General features: G+C 40.3%; 1 protein-coding gene across 2 annotated transcripts in view; it reads left to right on the top strand.

The window, feature by feature from the left end:
* Positions 1 to 17,386, top strand: part of Sntb1 (syntrophin, basic 1) — a 270,915-nt gene that overhangs the window by 155,222 nt on the left and 98,307 nt on the right. For both annotated transcript variants that reach the window (XM_006520671.4, NM_016667.3), the window contains one exon: positions 2,686 to 2,893. In XM_006520671.4, the coding sequence (XP_006520734.1) occupies positions 2,686 to 2,893 (208 nt within the window). The remainder of the gene's footprint in view (positions 1 to 2,685; positions 2,894 to 17,386) is intronic.

Genomic DNA, 17,386 nt, shown 5'->3' with positions numbered 1-17,386 from the left:
TGTGTGTGTATTTATTTACTAACTTACTTACTTACTTACTTTACACTCCGAATTTTATTTACCCCTCTGCCCCCTGTCCACCCTGCAACTATTCCACATCCCATACCTCCTCTCCATACCCCGTCTCCACGAGGATGTCCCTAGCCCCTAACCCCCATCCAACCAGACCCTTAAACTCTCTGGGGCATCTAATCTCTTGAGGGTTAGGTGCATCATCTCTAAATGAACACAGACCCGGTAGTTCTCTACTTTATATGTGTTGGGGGCCTCATATCAGCTAATATGTGCTGCCTGTTTGGTGGTCCAGTGTTTGAGAGATCTCGGGGGTTCAGGTTAATTGAGACTGCTGGACCTCCTACAGGATCATCCTTCTCCTCAGATTCCTTCAGCCTTCCCTAATTCAACAACAGGGGTCAGCTGCTTCTGTCCATTGGTTGGGTGCAAATATCTGCATCTGACTCTTTTAGCTGCTCATTGGGTCTTCCAGAGTGCGGTCATGCTAGGTTCCTTTTTGTGAGTGCTCCATAGCCTTAGTAACAGTGTCAGGTCTTAACCTCCTCTTGAGCTGGATTCCACTTTGGGCCTGTCACTGGACCTTCTTTTCCTCAGGCTTCTCTCCATTTCCATCCCTGCAGTTCTTTCAGACAGAAACAATTATGGGTCAGAGTTGTGACTGTGGGATGGCAAACCCCTCCCTCACTTGATGCCCTGTCTTTCTGCTGGAGGTGGGTTCTATAAGTTCCCTCTCCCTATTATCAGACATTTCATCTAAGGTTCCTCCCTTTGAGTCCTGAGAGTCTCTCACCTCCCAGGTCTCTGGTGCATTCTGGAGGATCCCCCCATCCTCCTACCTCCTAAGGTTGCCTGTTTCCATTCTTTCTGCTGGCCCTCAGGGCTTCAGTCCTTTTCCCTCACCAATTACCAAATCAGGTTACCCTCTCTCCCCGGACCCTCTCCCCGCGGACCCCTGTCCACTTTCCCTCCCAAGCCCCTCCCTCCATTCCCACTTGTGATTGCTTTCTTCTCCCTCCCAAGTGGGACTGAGGCATCCTCACTTGGGCCCTTCAGCTTGTTGGCCTTTTTGAGTTGGCCCACCCTTTCAATTACATTTGCATCAGCTCTCTGTTTTTGATGGTTTCCTTCACTGCTTAATATTTTCCTTAATTCCTTTTTACAAGTTGAATCTGGGTGGGGTCTTGCCCTGAGATCATAGCTCCCTTGATTCCATCTAGTATCAGGCTATACTTTAAAACTTTTATCTCTTTGAACATTGAACTTAGCTCCATTATACTTCCTGGTGCTTCTTTTCACTTCAAACTATATGTTTTGTATTTCTTTTCGTCCAGCTTGCTCTTTTTAAATAGAGATCTGCATAAGTCTGATCACTAATAATCAAGCAACACAGTTAATTCTAGATTGTCTTGAAATCTCCTCTACCAATGTCATTAACCCAAAACTCTTCTTTTTAGCCTCAGGCAGATCTTTGGACAATGGCAGAAAGTATCGACATTCTTTGCCAGAAATACCATAAAAAAATGGTCTCTAGGATGCTTATTAATATTCTTTCCCTCTGAAACTTCATATCAAAACCATCATAATTTACATGGTTCTCAGAACCCCTGACTTCCATGCTCCTAGTGGTATGGCCTGTTAAACTCTGCTTAAAGTGTTCAGCTGCTTCCATAATCCAAAGTCCCAAGGTCCACATTGTGCCAAGGAGCAGCATGGTCACGCCTGGCAGCAGTCCCTCACCTACTCCCTGGCTTTTGAAACATCAAAGCTTCACAGCCCTTTCTGCTGCCCAGGAGCACACTCCCTTCCCATCCTTCTAATCCTACCAAAGAACTCCCATCCCTACTGACTATGCACGTGAATGTAAAAGTCTATCGGGGCCATTCATATTCAAACCACTGCACAACCAGTCTAAAACATTCCACTATTAAGATACTCACTCTAAACAAATCATTATCACTATACCTCTAGTGGCCCAACTTCAACTCTGGCATAAGCTTTGGTGTTCAGTATTAACTGTGAGATACGTGTACGTGACTCAGTCATACTCAAGTGTGCCACAAATAAGGTTCCTAAAGAGTAAAGACTTGACAACTGGAGAGTAGTGGTACAGACCTACAATCCTAGAACTTGAAAAGGCAAAAACAGGAGGTAGAATTAACAGTTCAAGATCTTCCCTCAGTTACATAGAATTTGGGAGGTCAGTATGAGCTACATGAGACCCTGTCTCAAAAGAGAAAGAAAATCAAAGAATATGAAATTTAGATCTTTTAAAAAAAATATCTTAATTGACTAACAGTGGGAAACAGGTTTAAGAACGTGGCTAGTTACTGTGGTCTGCTTCAGACCACGGCAGGAATGGTGTGGAAGCAGTACTAAAATCTTCTGTGCAACTGAATTAATATGATCTCAGAATAAGGTGCATCACATGAAAATGAGATATCCTTAACCTGGGGGATTTGGTGGCTGTGATGATGTTGTTACACTGTGCTCCAAAGGCACAGACAAGAGCCTGGGCAACTGATGATTGAATAAGTGAATCCATGAATGATGGAATAGTGGAACCATAAAGGTAAATGTCCAGAATAAACATTGTGTTTGCTTTAGAGAGGTTGGCTGTGATGAAGCAAAGACTACCAGGTCATCCTGCAACTCCTCTGTTTGCCTCCCTAGGCAGCTAGAAATTCACTCGCCAGATGCTAAGCACACAGTGATTCTGAGAAGTAAGGACTCTGCCACTGCCCAAGCCTGGTTCAGCGCCATTCATTCCAACGCTGGTGACTTGCTGACCCGTGTGGTTGCTGACATCAGGGAGCAGCTGGGGAAAACAGGCATTGCTGGCAGTCGTGAGATCAGGCATCTTGGCTGGCTTGCAGAAAAGGTAAGAGAAAGTCTTCCTGTCAATTGCCCATAGGTTCCTCCACTGAAATTCACTCATTTCATAGGCTGCTTCTCTTCATATGGGTAATTAGATTTCTTGTCCATCACAGAAGATCTCATATGTGGGGAATTTGGGCTAATCAACATTCATTTCCTAGCATACTTTCAAATATGTGGCAAATTACACATGATCCCTAACTGCTCAATGGACAAATGAGGGGACTAATGAATACTTTGATTTCTGTTGTGCTCTCTAGTACAGCATCTAGGAGGAAGGGGGTTGAAATGGTTGCTCAGACTGCATTTATTCGGATGTTAATGAACCTGCTCATCAATTAACTAGATCCTTTAGGAATCATATGTTTACAAATGACAGCAATGATATTAATAATGAGGTTTATTGAGCAACTACTTTGTGCTGATTCATTACCACCTTATCTTTTACTTGTACTTTTAAACAAGTAGGTTTTAAATGTCATTCTTAATAAGCATCGATTTTGTATGGGATGCAGGTTTAGGCAAAAGTGGCAAGATTCATATTTAAAATGAGTGCATGGCAGCATTGGAATAGTAAACATCTTAAAAATTAGTTATTGGAGCATATTTCTCATATAAAATCATGGGTTTCCTAAAGGCATATATATATATATATATATATATCATATCTACACTCCTTGTTTCTTTCTCCCTTAGGCCAGCCCTCTTCCTTTTCCTAGATCATCCTCATTTCCGCTTTTACATGTGTATGTAAGAAGTCATACATGTGTTTGAAAATAGGGACAAGATTAAAATATAACAAAGGGTTACAACTGCAGAAGTTTAATATAATTCATAATGTCATAGCTTAGACATTTTAACAAATCAGGCAATTAAATAAGGATCTCTGAGGCAAAGATGGGCTAATGTGGACTGTGTCACTGTTTGGCCTTTATATAAATGATGAATTAAAAAATAGTTCTTTTACATTATGATGATGGTGATGATGATGATGTGAGTGGGGGTGGGGTGGTCGTGATGATGATGATGATGGTGATGATGATGATGTGAGTGGGGGTTGGGTGATGATGATGATAATGATGATGATGAAGATGATGATGATGACATCTATGTCTCATGGAAGACAGCTGCCATGGAAAATTTTTGTATATAGCATTAAGACTCAGATTTCCTTTCCCAAAGCATGTGCTATGTTGAGAATAGTAAGGCTTAAAGGATTGAAACTTCACCATTGTTCTTACGTCTGATTGCTGTCCCTTGAACCTTCTAGTGCTTCTGAACACTGGGTTTTGAGACAGTTTGACCTCCCCATGACTCCCCTTCTAATAGATGGTAAATAGGAATAGAGATGTTGCAATCACATCTTTCCTGCCAATGAATCCTGTCATCTGAGAAGGCCCCAGTCAACTGGCACTTGGACATAACACCCGAACAAACCATTCGGCTGTTTCCCACCATGGTTCTTGGTCAGCACCTACCTGTTCACACATGGGTCTGGGCCACAACATTCAGTGCAGAGTTGGTTGTTTGGTTTGGGGTTGTCCCATCTCTCAGATGTCAGAGAGCTAAAGGACAGAACCAAACAGTGACACAGTCCACATTAGCCCATCTTTGCATCAGAGATTCTTATTTAATTGCCTGATTTGTTAAAATGTCTAAGCTATGACATTATGAATTATATTTATAGCATAAATCTAAGCTTCTGCAGTTGTAACCCTTTGTTATATTTTTGTTAAGAGCTTCAATATCATAAGACCTTGGAAACTCAGGAAGCCTGTCATGATTTGCTGACTCAGAAGGTGACCAGAAGTGGAGGCAGCTGTGTGACTGTGACAGAAGAGTCACAGGGAAATTTGTAGTGATGGACTATTTCCACATAGGGATTTCTGTGGTCTTGATATAAATGTACATGTTTCGAGTTGGTGTTCTTAATGAAAATCGTACAGGAAACGTGCACAGTTGGCATTTGCAAAGTCACAGTTGCTAACACTGGCCACCATTTACTTTCTCTGGTGTGTTTCTTTGGGGGCAGACCTATTATTGAGCAAGCCTGCAGTTTCAAATGACAGAAGTTCAACTCTGCTTGACCACAGGGGTTTGTGTAGGCCATGTTCCAGGATGAGCTTCTAGTGTGCCCGGGATGGACTTAATGATATTAGTCACACCTTTCCACTTCTTTGTGTTTCTGTCTCCTTTGATGATTTATTCTCAAAGAACTCATCTCTGCTTGACCTGAACATTTCATGCTCATTTTCTTACTCTTGGCTGTCTCTAAATTGAATCCTCTGTGCTCCACCCCTTCCAACAAAGGCCCTAATATTAAATCTAATTGGATTGATTGTCATGGCTCATATTTAGAGCTCCAGTTGTGCTGAGATCAGGATGAAACAAGTCATGTCCATTGAAAAATAAAGAAGGGAAGTTTTCTTTTGGGTAGCATTGGGGGAGGTCTGTATGAGAGTCTTCCTATATAGCCCAAGCAAGTATACAATGTCTCAGCCTTCTAAGAGCTGATAGGACACATGTGTGTCACCAGAAAGGTACAGATTTTTCTTTGGAGAGAGTATAATCATGATTGCTCTGATTTTTTGAGGCCATGTAGCCCAATCTGTGTAGCTAAGGATCTCCAAAACTTCTAATCTTCATCGGTCACGATGCCTGGCTTATGTGGTGCTGGGTATCAAATACAGGGTTCTGTATATGGTAGGTAAGCACTCTACCAACTAAGCTTAAACCTCAAGGGGCCATTTTTTCTTTGTAATGGAAAAACTTAGAATAATAGAGTGTATATAGATACAGTAGAGATGGGAGCAGCAGACAAAAATAGGGGCCTATTAGGATGGAATGGGTCTTCATTTGGTTAAGGTCCTAACTTGGGTGGTCCTAGGAGAGGAAATGGAACAAATCTTCGGTGTCCTAGCAGAGAGAAATAGGAATTCCGATTAATGGCTAAAGGGATTTAAAGCAGAGGTAGTTGATGCAGTGTAGCTAAGATGCAGGAAACACATAGAGGTTCTTGAGCATAGACACAATATGCTGTGCTATCCTTTGACCTGAAAGGGCATGGGCAGGAGCAGTAACTGAAACCATCAAGAATCCTGGCTGTAGATAAGGCTGGTTACTCCCAACATTGTCTTTAGTAGAGAAAGCCAGCTTCTGCCAACCCCTGGTTACTGGCATTATGTCCTTAGTTCACAATGGATGAGGCTGACCGGGAGCAAGAGACAAAGATGAACACTGGTGACATTTGCTGATGTATGTGAGCGTCCCAGGACTCACAGAAGGATGTGAAGAGGCACAATGGAACCTCTGGAAACATAGCCAGTATCACTAGGACTGATACTTTTCAACTATGTGAACAATAATGATTTTAAATAAAGATTAGGATTGTAGGGATGTGAGAGGGATGGTTGAAGAAAAGAGTGTGTCATGCAATGAACCAGCTTGTTTAGACTGGTCTTGAGGCGAGGGTGCATGAATAGCACTTAATGATATGTATGTATGTGTGCATGAACGCATTCACGTGCACACATGTGTATGTGTGTGTTATATGTCCATGTGACAGGAGGGTACACTTGCCTACGTGCCTATGAATATAGGCTTGGAAGATGTATGTGCTGTCCAGAACCCACATACATGCCAGATCCATTATTTTTACTTAAAAACTGAGTTATATCTTTGGCTTATCCCAGTCATCCATAGGTCATTATTAGGTGTTCCCATGGAGCAGTAATAAGAGCATATAAAAAGCCCCTTCTGTTCTGGGAATGCCATTATTCTTACAATATAATTTCAAATAATTATTGCAGATGTCTCCTTGAGTGTGTGCTTCAGTGTATTTATAAGAGCAATAATGACTTATCATGGACAAGTATTATAAGCAAGAATGTCCTTTATTGCTTTTAACTCTAAATTTCTCCCAAAAATTACCATACATCAAGCCCAAGGGAACAAATCCAAACAAGGCTTATTTTTGAATAGATTTTTAATACAAAATTCTAGTGGAGATTCATATGGATGGCTTTTAGCCAAATACAATGAATGGCAAATCCTTAATACTGTGCCTTTCTTATCACAAATATCAAAATTTCCTTGGTATTTGTAAAGATATAAAATGTGATCCTATATATATCCAGCTGCAATTTACCTTAAATTGGTGTCCTTTGTCTTTCCCTATACTGTTAAGCTTTGATTTGGGGATAAATAATAGGAGATCCATGACAGGACTATGCAAATCATATTTAATCCCAAAGTTTTACAAGGAAGGCTTACATGAGCATAATGTGAAGCGGCATCAATTTCCTTTGTAAAATTCTGTTCCATGCAAATCCCAAGACCTCCTTGACTCTACACAGGAAGAAAACTGAATACTAACACTCTTCTCTCTTTGAGACAGTTGAGGAAATCACAAGATGGCTCTTTAAAAACCATGAGATCTCCAACAACTGGAGAGCTCATTGCACTGCCAGAGAGGATAAGAAGAAAAGAGTGTGTTATACAATAGTTCAGCTGGTGGGGAGAGCAGGCAAAGAGAGAAGGGCACACCAGAGACAGTTCTGAAGGTCCTGCCATGCATGAATAGCATTGACTTAAAGAAGTGCGTGCATGCATGCGTGTGTGTGTTTTATATGTAGACATGTCAGAAGGGTACTCATGCCTATGAATGCTTGTAGAGGGCAGGGAAGAACATCAAATGATCTGCTCTATCATTGCCATCCTTAAAACAGAGTCTCTCATTGACCTGGGGCCAGGCTAGTGGCCAGTGAGCCCTGGCCATCATCTTGTCTCCAGCCCTCATAGCTCTCAGAGTTCCTAGGGTACACGTGGCTGCATCTGGCCTTTAATGTGCATTCTGGGATGCCCACTCAGGTTCTTATATGTGCACAGCAAACATTCTTACCTATTCAGTCATCCCTTAAGCCTTTTGTGGAAGATATAGAGAGTTACAGAATGATCTCAGTCTGGATTGGTGAACAGGAGAAAGTGTCTACATGCAAAAACAGAGATAAAGGAACTCCAAGCTGATCTAATCCAACCTCTTGTTCTTATCAAAGAGGAAATGCAGACTCTGAAATGGAAGGTATTTTTATCTAAAGTCACACTCAAAATTCATGCACAGAAATAAAGACATAGTGGGACAACACTAGATTAAAAATATTTCTTTGATTTAGTCTTTTTAAGTTTAATTTTTATTAGATATTTTCATTATTTACATTTCAAATGTTATCCCCTTTCCTAGTTTCCCCTCTGAAAACCCCCTATCCCTTCTCGCCTCCCCCTGCTCACCAACCCACCCACTCCCTCTTCCTGGCCCTGGCAGTTCCCTATACTGGGGCATACAGCCTTCACTGTACCAAGGACCTCTCCTTCCATTGATGACCAGCTAGGCCATCCTCTGCTACATATGCAGCTGGAGCCATGGGTCCCACCATGTGTTTTCTTCAGTTGGTGGTTTAGTCCTAGGGAGCTCTGGAGATACTGGATAGTTCATATTGTTGTTCTTCCTATGGGGCTGCAAACTCTTTCATCTCTTTGGATCCTTTCTCCAGCTCCTTCTTTGGGTATCCTGTGCTCCATCCAATGGATGACTGTGAGCATTCGCTTCTGTATTTATCAGGCACTGGCAAAGCCTCTCAGGAGACAGCTACATCAGGCTCCTCTCAGCAAGCTCTTGTTGGGGCATTCACAATAGTGTCTGGGTTTGGTGGTTGTCAATGGGATAGATCCCCAGCTGGGGCAGTCTCTGGATGGGCATGGTCTCTGCTCCATATTTTGCCTCTGTAACTCCTTCCATGGGTATTTTGTTCCCTCTTCTAAGAAGGACCAAAGTATCTACACTTTGGCCTTCCTTCTTGAGTTTCTTGTGTTTTGCGATTATATCTTGGGTATTCCAAATTTCTGGGTTGATATCAACTTCTCAGTGAGTGCATATTATGTGTGTTCTTTTCTGATTGGGTAACCTCACTCAGGATGATATCATCCAGATCCATCCATTTGCCTAAGAATTTCATAAATTCACTGTTTTTGATAGCTGTGCAGTACTCCATTGTGTAAATGTACCATATTTTCTGTGTCCATTCCTCTGTTGAGGGACATCTGGGTTCTTTCCAGCTTCTGGCTATTATGAATTAGGCTGCTATAAACATAGTAGAGTATATGTACTTATATTACATATTGGAATATATTCTGAGTATATTCCCAGGAGTGGCATTGCTGGATCCTCTGGTAGTACTATGTCCAGTTTTCTGAGGAACCACCAAACTGATTTCCAGAGTGATTGTAACAGCTTGCAGTCCCACCAGCAATGGAGGAGTATTCGTGTTTCTCCACATCCTTGCCAGTATCTGCTGTCACCTGAGGATTTTTGTTTGTTTGTTTGTTTGTTTGTTAGTTTTTATTTTTTATTAGATATTTTCTTTATTTACATTTCAAATTCTATCCCGAAAGTTCCCTGTACCCTCCCCCCACCCTGCTCCCCTACCCACCCACTCCCACTTCTTGGCCCTGGCGTTCCCCTGTACTGGGGCTTATAAAGATCACAAGACCTAAGGGCCTCTCTTCCCAATGATGGCCTACTAGGCCATCTTCTGCTACATATGCAGCTAGAGACATGAGCTCTGGGGGTACTTGTTAGTTCATTTTGTTGTTCCACCTATAGGGTTGCAGACCCCTTCAGCTCCTTGGGTACTTTCTCTACCTCCTCCATTGGGGGCCCTGTGTTCCATCCAATAGCTGACTGTGAGCAACCACTTCTGTATTTGCAAGGCACTGGCATAGCCTCACAAGAGACAGCTATATCAGGGTCCTGTCAGCAAAATCTTGCTGGCACATACAATAGTGTCTGCATTTGGTGGCTTATTTTGGGATGGATCCCCAGATGTAGTAGTCTCTGGATGGTCCATCCTTTCATCTTATCTCCAAACTTTGTCTCTGTAACTCCTTCCATGGGTATTTTGTTCCCTATTCTAAGGAGGAATGGAGTATCCACACTTTGGTCTTCCTTCTTCTTGAGTTTCATGTGTTTTGCAAATTGTATCTTGGGTATTCTAAGTTTCTGGGCTAATATCCACTTATCAGTGAGTGCATATCAAGTGACTTCTTTTGTGATTGGGTTACCTCACTAAGGATGATATCCTCCAGATACATCCATTTGCCCAAGAATTTCATAAATTCATTGTTTTTAATAGCTGAGTAGTACTTCATTGTGTAAATGTAACACATTTTCTGTATCCATTCCTCTGTTGAGGGACATCTGGGTTCTTTCCAGCTTCTGGCTATTATAAATTAGGCTGCTATGAACATGGTAGAAAATGTGTCCTTATTACAAGATGGGACATCTTCTGGATATATGCCCAGGAGAGGTATTGCTGGATCTTCTGATAGTACTATGTCTAGTTTTCTGAGGAACTGCCAGACTGACTCCCAGAGTGGTTATACAAGCTTGCAATCCTACCAGCAATGGAGGAGTGTTCCTGTTTCTCCACATCCTTGCCAGCATCTGCTGTCACCTGAATTTTTGATCTTAGCCATTCTGACTGCTGTGAGGTGGAATCTCAGGGTTGTTTTCATTTACATTTCCCTGATGATTAAGGATGTTGAACATTTCTTTAGGTGCTTCTCAGTCATTCTGTATTCCTCAGTTGAGAATTCTTTGTTTAGCTCTGTACCCCATTTTTCAATAGGGTTATTTGGTTCTCTGGAGTCTAACTTCTTGAGTTCTTTGTTTACATTGAATATTAGCCCTCTATCAGATATAGAATTGGTAAAGATCTTTTCCCAATCTGGTGGTTGCCGTTTTGTCCTATTGACAGTGTCCTTTGCCTTGCAGAAGCTTTGGAATTTTATGAGGTCCCATTTGTTAATTCTTGATCTTACATTACAGGCCATTGTTCTGTTCAGGACTTTTTCTCTGTGCCCAAATGTTCAAGGCTCTTCCTCACTTTCTCTTCTATAAGTTTCAGTGTCTCTGGTTTTATGTGGAGGTCCTTGATCCAGTTAGACTTGAGCTTTGTACTTGAGATAAGAATGGATAGATTCGAATTCTTCTACTTGTTAACTGCCAGTTGAGCCAGGACCATTTATTGAAAATGCTGTCTTTTTTCCACTGGATGGTTTCAGCTCATTGTAAAAGATCAAGTGACCATAGGTTTGGTGGTTCGTTTCTGGGTCTTCAATTTTATTCCATTGATCTACCTGCCTGTCACTGTACCAATACCATGCAATTTTGTTTGTTGGTTTGTTTGTTTGTTTGTTATCGCAATTGCTCTGTAGTACAGCTTGAGGTCAGCGATGGTGATTCCAACAGACTTTCTTTTAATATTTCAACACATTTAAGGTTTTCACTATCCTAGGTGAGTGTGGGAGATCTTTCCATCTTCTGAGATCTTCTTCGATTTCTTTCTCCAGAGACTTGAAGTTCTCATCATACAGATCTTTCACTTGCTTAGGTAGAGTCACACCAAGGTATTTTATATTATTTTTGACTACTGTGAATGGTGCTGTTTCCCTAATTTCTTTCTCAGTCGGTTTATCCTTTGTGTAGAGAAGGTTACTGATTTGCTTGAGTTAATTAATTTTATATCCAGCTACTTCACTGAAGTTATTTAACAGGTTTAGGAGTTCAATGGTGGAAATATTAGGGTCACTTATATGCTATCATATCATCTGCAAATAGTGATATTTTGACTTCTTCCCTTCCCATTTGTATCCCTTTGATCTCCTTTTGTTGTCTAATTGCTCTGGCTAGGACTTCAAGTACTATGTTGAATAGGTAGGAAGAAAGTGGGCAGCCTTTGTTTAGTCCCTGATTTTAGTGGGATTCCTTCAAGTTTCTCTTTCATTTAGTTTGATGTTGGCTCCTGGTTTGTTGTATATTGCTTTTATTATGTTTAGGTATGGGCCTTGAATTCCTGATCTTTCCAAGACTTTTTATCATGAACAGGTGTTGGATTTTATCAAATGCTTTCTCAGTATCTAATGAGATGAACATGTGGGTTTTTTTCCTTTGAGTTTGTTTATATAGTGGATTACATTGATGGATTTCCATATATTGAACCATCCCTGCATCCCTGGGATGAAGCCTACTTGATCACGATGGATGATCATTTTGATGTGTTCTTGGACTCAGTTTGTGAGAATTTTATTGAGTATTTTTGCATCAATATTCATAAGGGAAAATGGCCTGAAGTTCTCTTTCTTTGTTGGGTCTTTGTGTCTTTTAAGTTATCAGACTGATTGTAGCTTCATAGAATGAATTGGGTAGAGTTCCTTCTGTTTCTATTTTGTGAAATGCTTTGAGGAGTATTGGTATTAGGTCTTCTTTGAAGGTCTGATAGAAGTCTGCAATAAACCCATCTGGTTGTGGGTTTTTGTTTTTGTTTTGATTGAGAGACTATTAATGACTATTTCTATTTCTTTAGGGGATATGGGACTGTTTAGATTGCTCATCTGATCCTGATTTAACTTTGGTACCTGGCATCTGTCTAGAAAATTGTCCATTTCATCCCAGTTTTCCAGTTTTGTTGAGTATAAGCTTTTGTAGCAGGATCTGATGTTTGGTTTTTGGGGGTTTTTTGTTTTGTTTTGTTTTGTTATTTGTTTTTGTTTTTCTGATTTCTTCAGATTCTAATGTCATGTCTACCTTTTCATGTCTGATTTTGTTAATAAGGATACTGTCCCTGTGACCTCTAGGTAGTCTGGCTAAGGCTTTGTCTATTTTGTTGATTTTTCAAAAAACGAGCTCCTGGTTTGTTTGGTTCTTTGTACAGTTCTTTTTGTTTCCACTTGGTTGATTTCAGTCCTGAGTTTGATTATTTCCTGCTGTCTATTCCTCTTTTGTGAATTTGCTTCCTTTTATTCTAGCACTTTTAGGTGTGTTGTCAAGCAGCTAGTGTATGCTCTCTCCAGTTTCTTTTTGGAGGCCAGAGCTATAAGTTTTCCTCTTAGGACTGCTTTCATTGTGTTCCATAAGTTTGGGTATGTTGTGGCTTCATTTTCATTAAACACTAAAAAGTCTTTAATTTCCTTCTTTATTTCTTCCTTGACCAAGTTATCATTGAGTAGAACATTGTTCAGCTCCCACATGTATGTGGGCTTTCTATTATTTATGTTGTTATTGAAGAATGGCCTTAGTTTGTGGTGATCTGATAGGATGCATAGTATTATTTCAATCTTCTTCTTATATCTATTGAGGCCTGTTTTGTGACCAATTATATGGTTAATTTTTTGAGAAATTACCATGCGATGCTGAAAAGAAGGTATATCCTTTTGTTTTAAGATAAAATGTTCTATAGATATCTGTTAAATCCATTTGTTTCATAACTTCGGTTAGTTTCACTGTGTCTCAGTTTCTGTTTCCATGATCTGTCCATTGATGAGAATGGGGTGTTGAAGTCTCCCACTATTATTGTCCGTGGTGCAATGTGTGCTTTGAGCTTTACTAAAGTTTCTTTAATGAATGTGGATGCCCTTGCATTTGGAGCATATATTTTCAGAATTGAGAGTTCATCTTGGTAGATTTTACCTTTGATGAGTATCAAGTGTCCCTTTTTTTCTTTTTTGATAACTTTATGTTGAAAGGCGATTTTATTTGATATTAGAATGGCTACTCCAGCTTGTTTCTTGGGGCCATTTGCTTGGAAAATTGTTTTCCAGCCTTTAACTCTGAGGTAGTGTCTGTCTTTGTCTCTGAGGTGAGTTTCCTCTACGCAGCAAAATGTTGGGTCCTGTTTATGTAGAAAGTCTGTTAGTCTATGTCTTTTTATTGGGGAATTGAGTCCATTGATATTATGAGAAATTAAGGAAAAGTAATTGTTGCTTCCTGTTATTTTTGTTGTTAGAGTAGGGATTCTTTTCATGTGTAGAAATTCTTTTAGGTTTGTTGAATGATTCTTGCTTTTTCTAGAGCATAGTTTCCCTCCTTGTGTTGGAGTTTTCCCTAAAGGGCTGGATTCGTGGCAAGATATTGTGTAAATTTGGTTTTGTCATGGAGTACTTTGGTTTTTCCATCTATGATAATTGAGAGTTCTTCTGGGTATAGGGTAAAATTATTTCTTTGATTTAGTCTTTAGAGAAATCCTTTGCCAATTATTCAGTACAACCATTGACTTCTTTCCTCGAGTACAGGTACCAATCCTCAGAATCTTAATGCCACCACAGGCTATGAACAGAGACATCTTCCTTGGCTCTCTACTTCCTGGATCATATGTTATCCCCATATTGTGTTTCTGAAAGAGCTCTAAAACTCATAGGCAAGTTGCATAAGTCAGAGGAAAGCCTTTCCATTTGCCTCTAGTCTGTTCTGATGAGGTCTATAAATACCTAGCTCTGCCCATAACTTATAGTGTGTATTCTACCTCAAACTTACTTTTTTAATTTTTTAAAATGTTTTTTCAATTATTTATACATTGCAGTGTTCTCAGTGGTCCTATTTTACATTAGAAAGATATGTTCTCACTCTCTGAATACATAGAGAAACAATAGTAAATGGAATTAATGGAACCTTTGAAGTCTGTTGTGTGTCCCCTTGTGTTGGGCAGTTGAATTGTCATGGGATTCATTTACAGGTGATTTCACATTAGATTAAAAATGCAACACAGCAAACCAAAACACCTGTTTGTGAGCTTCGAGATGCAAATAGATTCTCAGCTTTATTTGTTATTATTTCAGATTCTTTTCAATGCAACGTCCTTGTAACTATACCTTCACATGGGTGCCACAGAAGATACTGGTTGTTCATACTGTGGCTGCTCTGATTTAGGCAATGTGTTTTAGTAGCTTCAGTCCCATGAGGTAAGCCTGGAAACTCCATGGAACCTTTTGGAGATCCCCTTTCTAGAATCTCAGCTTCTCTTTCCAGCACTTTCCATCACACTGAGCCAATAAAGGGGCCCAGGAAACACCTGCCCTTCTCAGTAAGGCTTCCCAGACAACACTCCACCTGCAGCATCACAAACCAAGAGAACAGATTCAAAACTAAGAGACATCTAATAACAAGTAGTATCCTTTACAATAGTATAACAAGGAAAGAGCAATACGAGCTATCACCCTTTTCCATCCATTATTATCTTGTTCTAATCCATTTGTGACACTGAGTCGAAAGTCAGAGATTCTTCACTTAAAACCCACTTGCCAATGTCAGCTAATTAGACTTCTATGTTTAAGCCTTTCCTTTATTTTCCATACAACAAGACTTCTTCCTTTCTTCCAACTTTTATGCTACTAAAGTGTAAAGAAGTCTTAGAGAGGCTGGAATCATCTTCGATGGGACACATCAAGGGAAAACAATGTTTCTAGACACACAGTTTGCATATTGACATGACTAAAGAGTGATAGTTGCCATGGTACCCTAAGTATGAGCAGCTAACTGTAGTACATGTTCCTCAGTCAACAGATTATTATGCAGATGGAAGATATTCCTCCTGAGTATATACCACACCCTTCTGTCCAAGGTCTATGTGTAATATATCAGCTTTTGTTGTCGATCTACACCCATACATTAAAGAGGATGGGTGATTTTTCTCTTTGTCTACAAATGTTAAATCTACATGACATTCCCCAATAATGAATAATAAAACAGGGGTGAAAAGTGATAACACAAAAAAATATACCAGTAATAACTGTAAAAATAAAATTCGAACCAAATATTGGTAGAATTATAAAAGAAATAGCTGCCTCTGGGCATGTTGATATTGACACCATTCAAGGCATTGTTAATGAATTGACAACCAGAATATGGTAGAGATAAACTCAAAGCCAAAGAAAAGAGAGTGGCTGTGACAGAGGATGAAAGACCCCAGAAGTAAGGACAGTGAAAGGTTCACTTGGGAAGAATCCATAGACACACATTACATCATTTAAGGGTAAAGGGATGGTTGTTGTTCTAACAGTCAAAGACAGGCAGGAGGAATGTAGCCAGCCTGGGTGACACAGTGAAATGCTGATTCAAAAGAATTTTATATATTGTATTAAATATATAAAAAAAGAAAATGCAAAGGATACAGTATTATTAGTTGATGAAAACTTAGAAAGGGTAAGACCCTTTTCCAAGACACAGAAAACAAGCTGTTCTGTCTCAAAAGTGGCGAGGCAAAGAAGGCAAGGAAGCCGTATTCAAAGTACTACAGATTACAGTGTCTTGTGTACAATGGAAAGATGCACTGTCATTCCCACTCTTTCTAACATCTAAATAATAAATGCCAATGAAATAAAGTAATAGTCACACTTCCTCTATATGTTTATAGGTATGAAGAAGAGACAATTTATATGATATTGATAAAAATTGGTAAGGGTCATGGAATCATCCTTATGTTCCAAACTAATCATTACATCCTGTTACAACCCATTACATCCCATTGTGTAGTTTCAGCTTTCATAGTCAATTTTACTGCTTAGCAGCCTGTGCAAAAGCAGAACCATTCACTATCCCCACCTGACTACCCTCCTCCCTCCCTCTCTCCCCTTTCTTCTATACACACACACACACACACACACACACACACACACACACACTCCCACTCTCCTTCTTTCCCTCTCCTCCTACCTCCCTCTCTCCCATTTCTGTGTTCATTCATCTATCCATCTCTGTCTCATTTTCTATATACTATACAGAGCCCTCTCTCTCTCTCTCTCTCTCTCTCTCTCTCTCTCTCTCTCTCTCTCTCCCTCTCTCTCTCTCTCTGTGTGTGTGTGTGTGTGTGTGTGTGTGTGTGTGTGTGTGTGTGTTGGTCTCCATGTTCTATTTTCTCACCTAGGTCCTCGTTGGTCCTCAGTCTCAGCAGTAATGATTTATCCGCAGCACCCTCACCAAGTTTCAGATAGAGCCAACCAACCATTCCACCTTCACATTTTCTAGCTCCCTTGCCCAGATCCATTAAAAGAATCTCAAGTGTAAATGTGAAACAGGCCCGGCCAGCATCAACGAGCTCCTGGTAATCAAGTTCTCAACCATGTAATTAATGGAGCGATATTTCTGGAGTCTCTAAATAAATCACTTACCATCTGCCTAAAATGTGCCTAAGTCAGAATTTCCCACCACTCCTTACAGGGAGAAAATAGTTTCTAACCTGAAGGAACTCCCATCTGATAAGAGACGGAAATAGAAGAGTTGTGCAGGCTCCTTCCATCATCCCTAAATCAAGAAGGTTGGCTATGTTGGGAACCAGACTGTTAATGCAATTAAGTACTAATCGGTCTGTTGTGATGTTTTAAAAAGCAGTCTTCGAGTTCCTGCGTGAGTCACATTTGAGATGGAACAAGGCTGAGGGAAACCTGGCAACAGCTTGGAGAGCTTCCTTCTTGGCTCAATGAGCCAGCATGGATTTAAGTCTCAGTTTCCCCTACACATACTTCCATTCTTTCACATAAGACATCAGAGATTTACACTGGGGATGCATGGATGGGTACCATAATGAACACATGAACATGGGCTTCTTTTTCCTCATGATTTCACAGGGCACAGTTTAGTAGCATGAGTCATTTGTAATCTCCAAGGTGCCCA

Source organism: Mus musculus, chromosome 15 (genome assembly GCF_000001635.26).
Source record: "Mus musculus strain C57BL/6J chromosome 15, GRCm38.p6 C57BL/6J".
Lineage (NCBI taxonomy): Eukaryota > Metazoa > Chordata > Mammalia > Rodentia > Muridae > Mus > Mus musculus.
The sequence above is the reverse complement of the archived record's forward strand: the minus strand, read 5'-3'. Positions and strand labels throughout refer to the sequence as shown.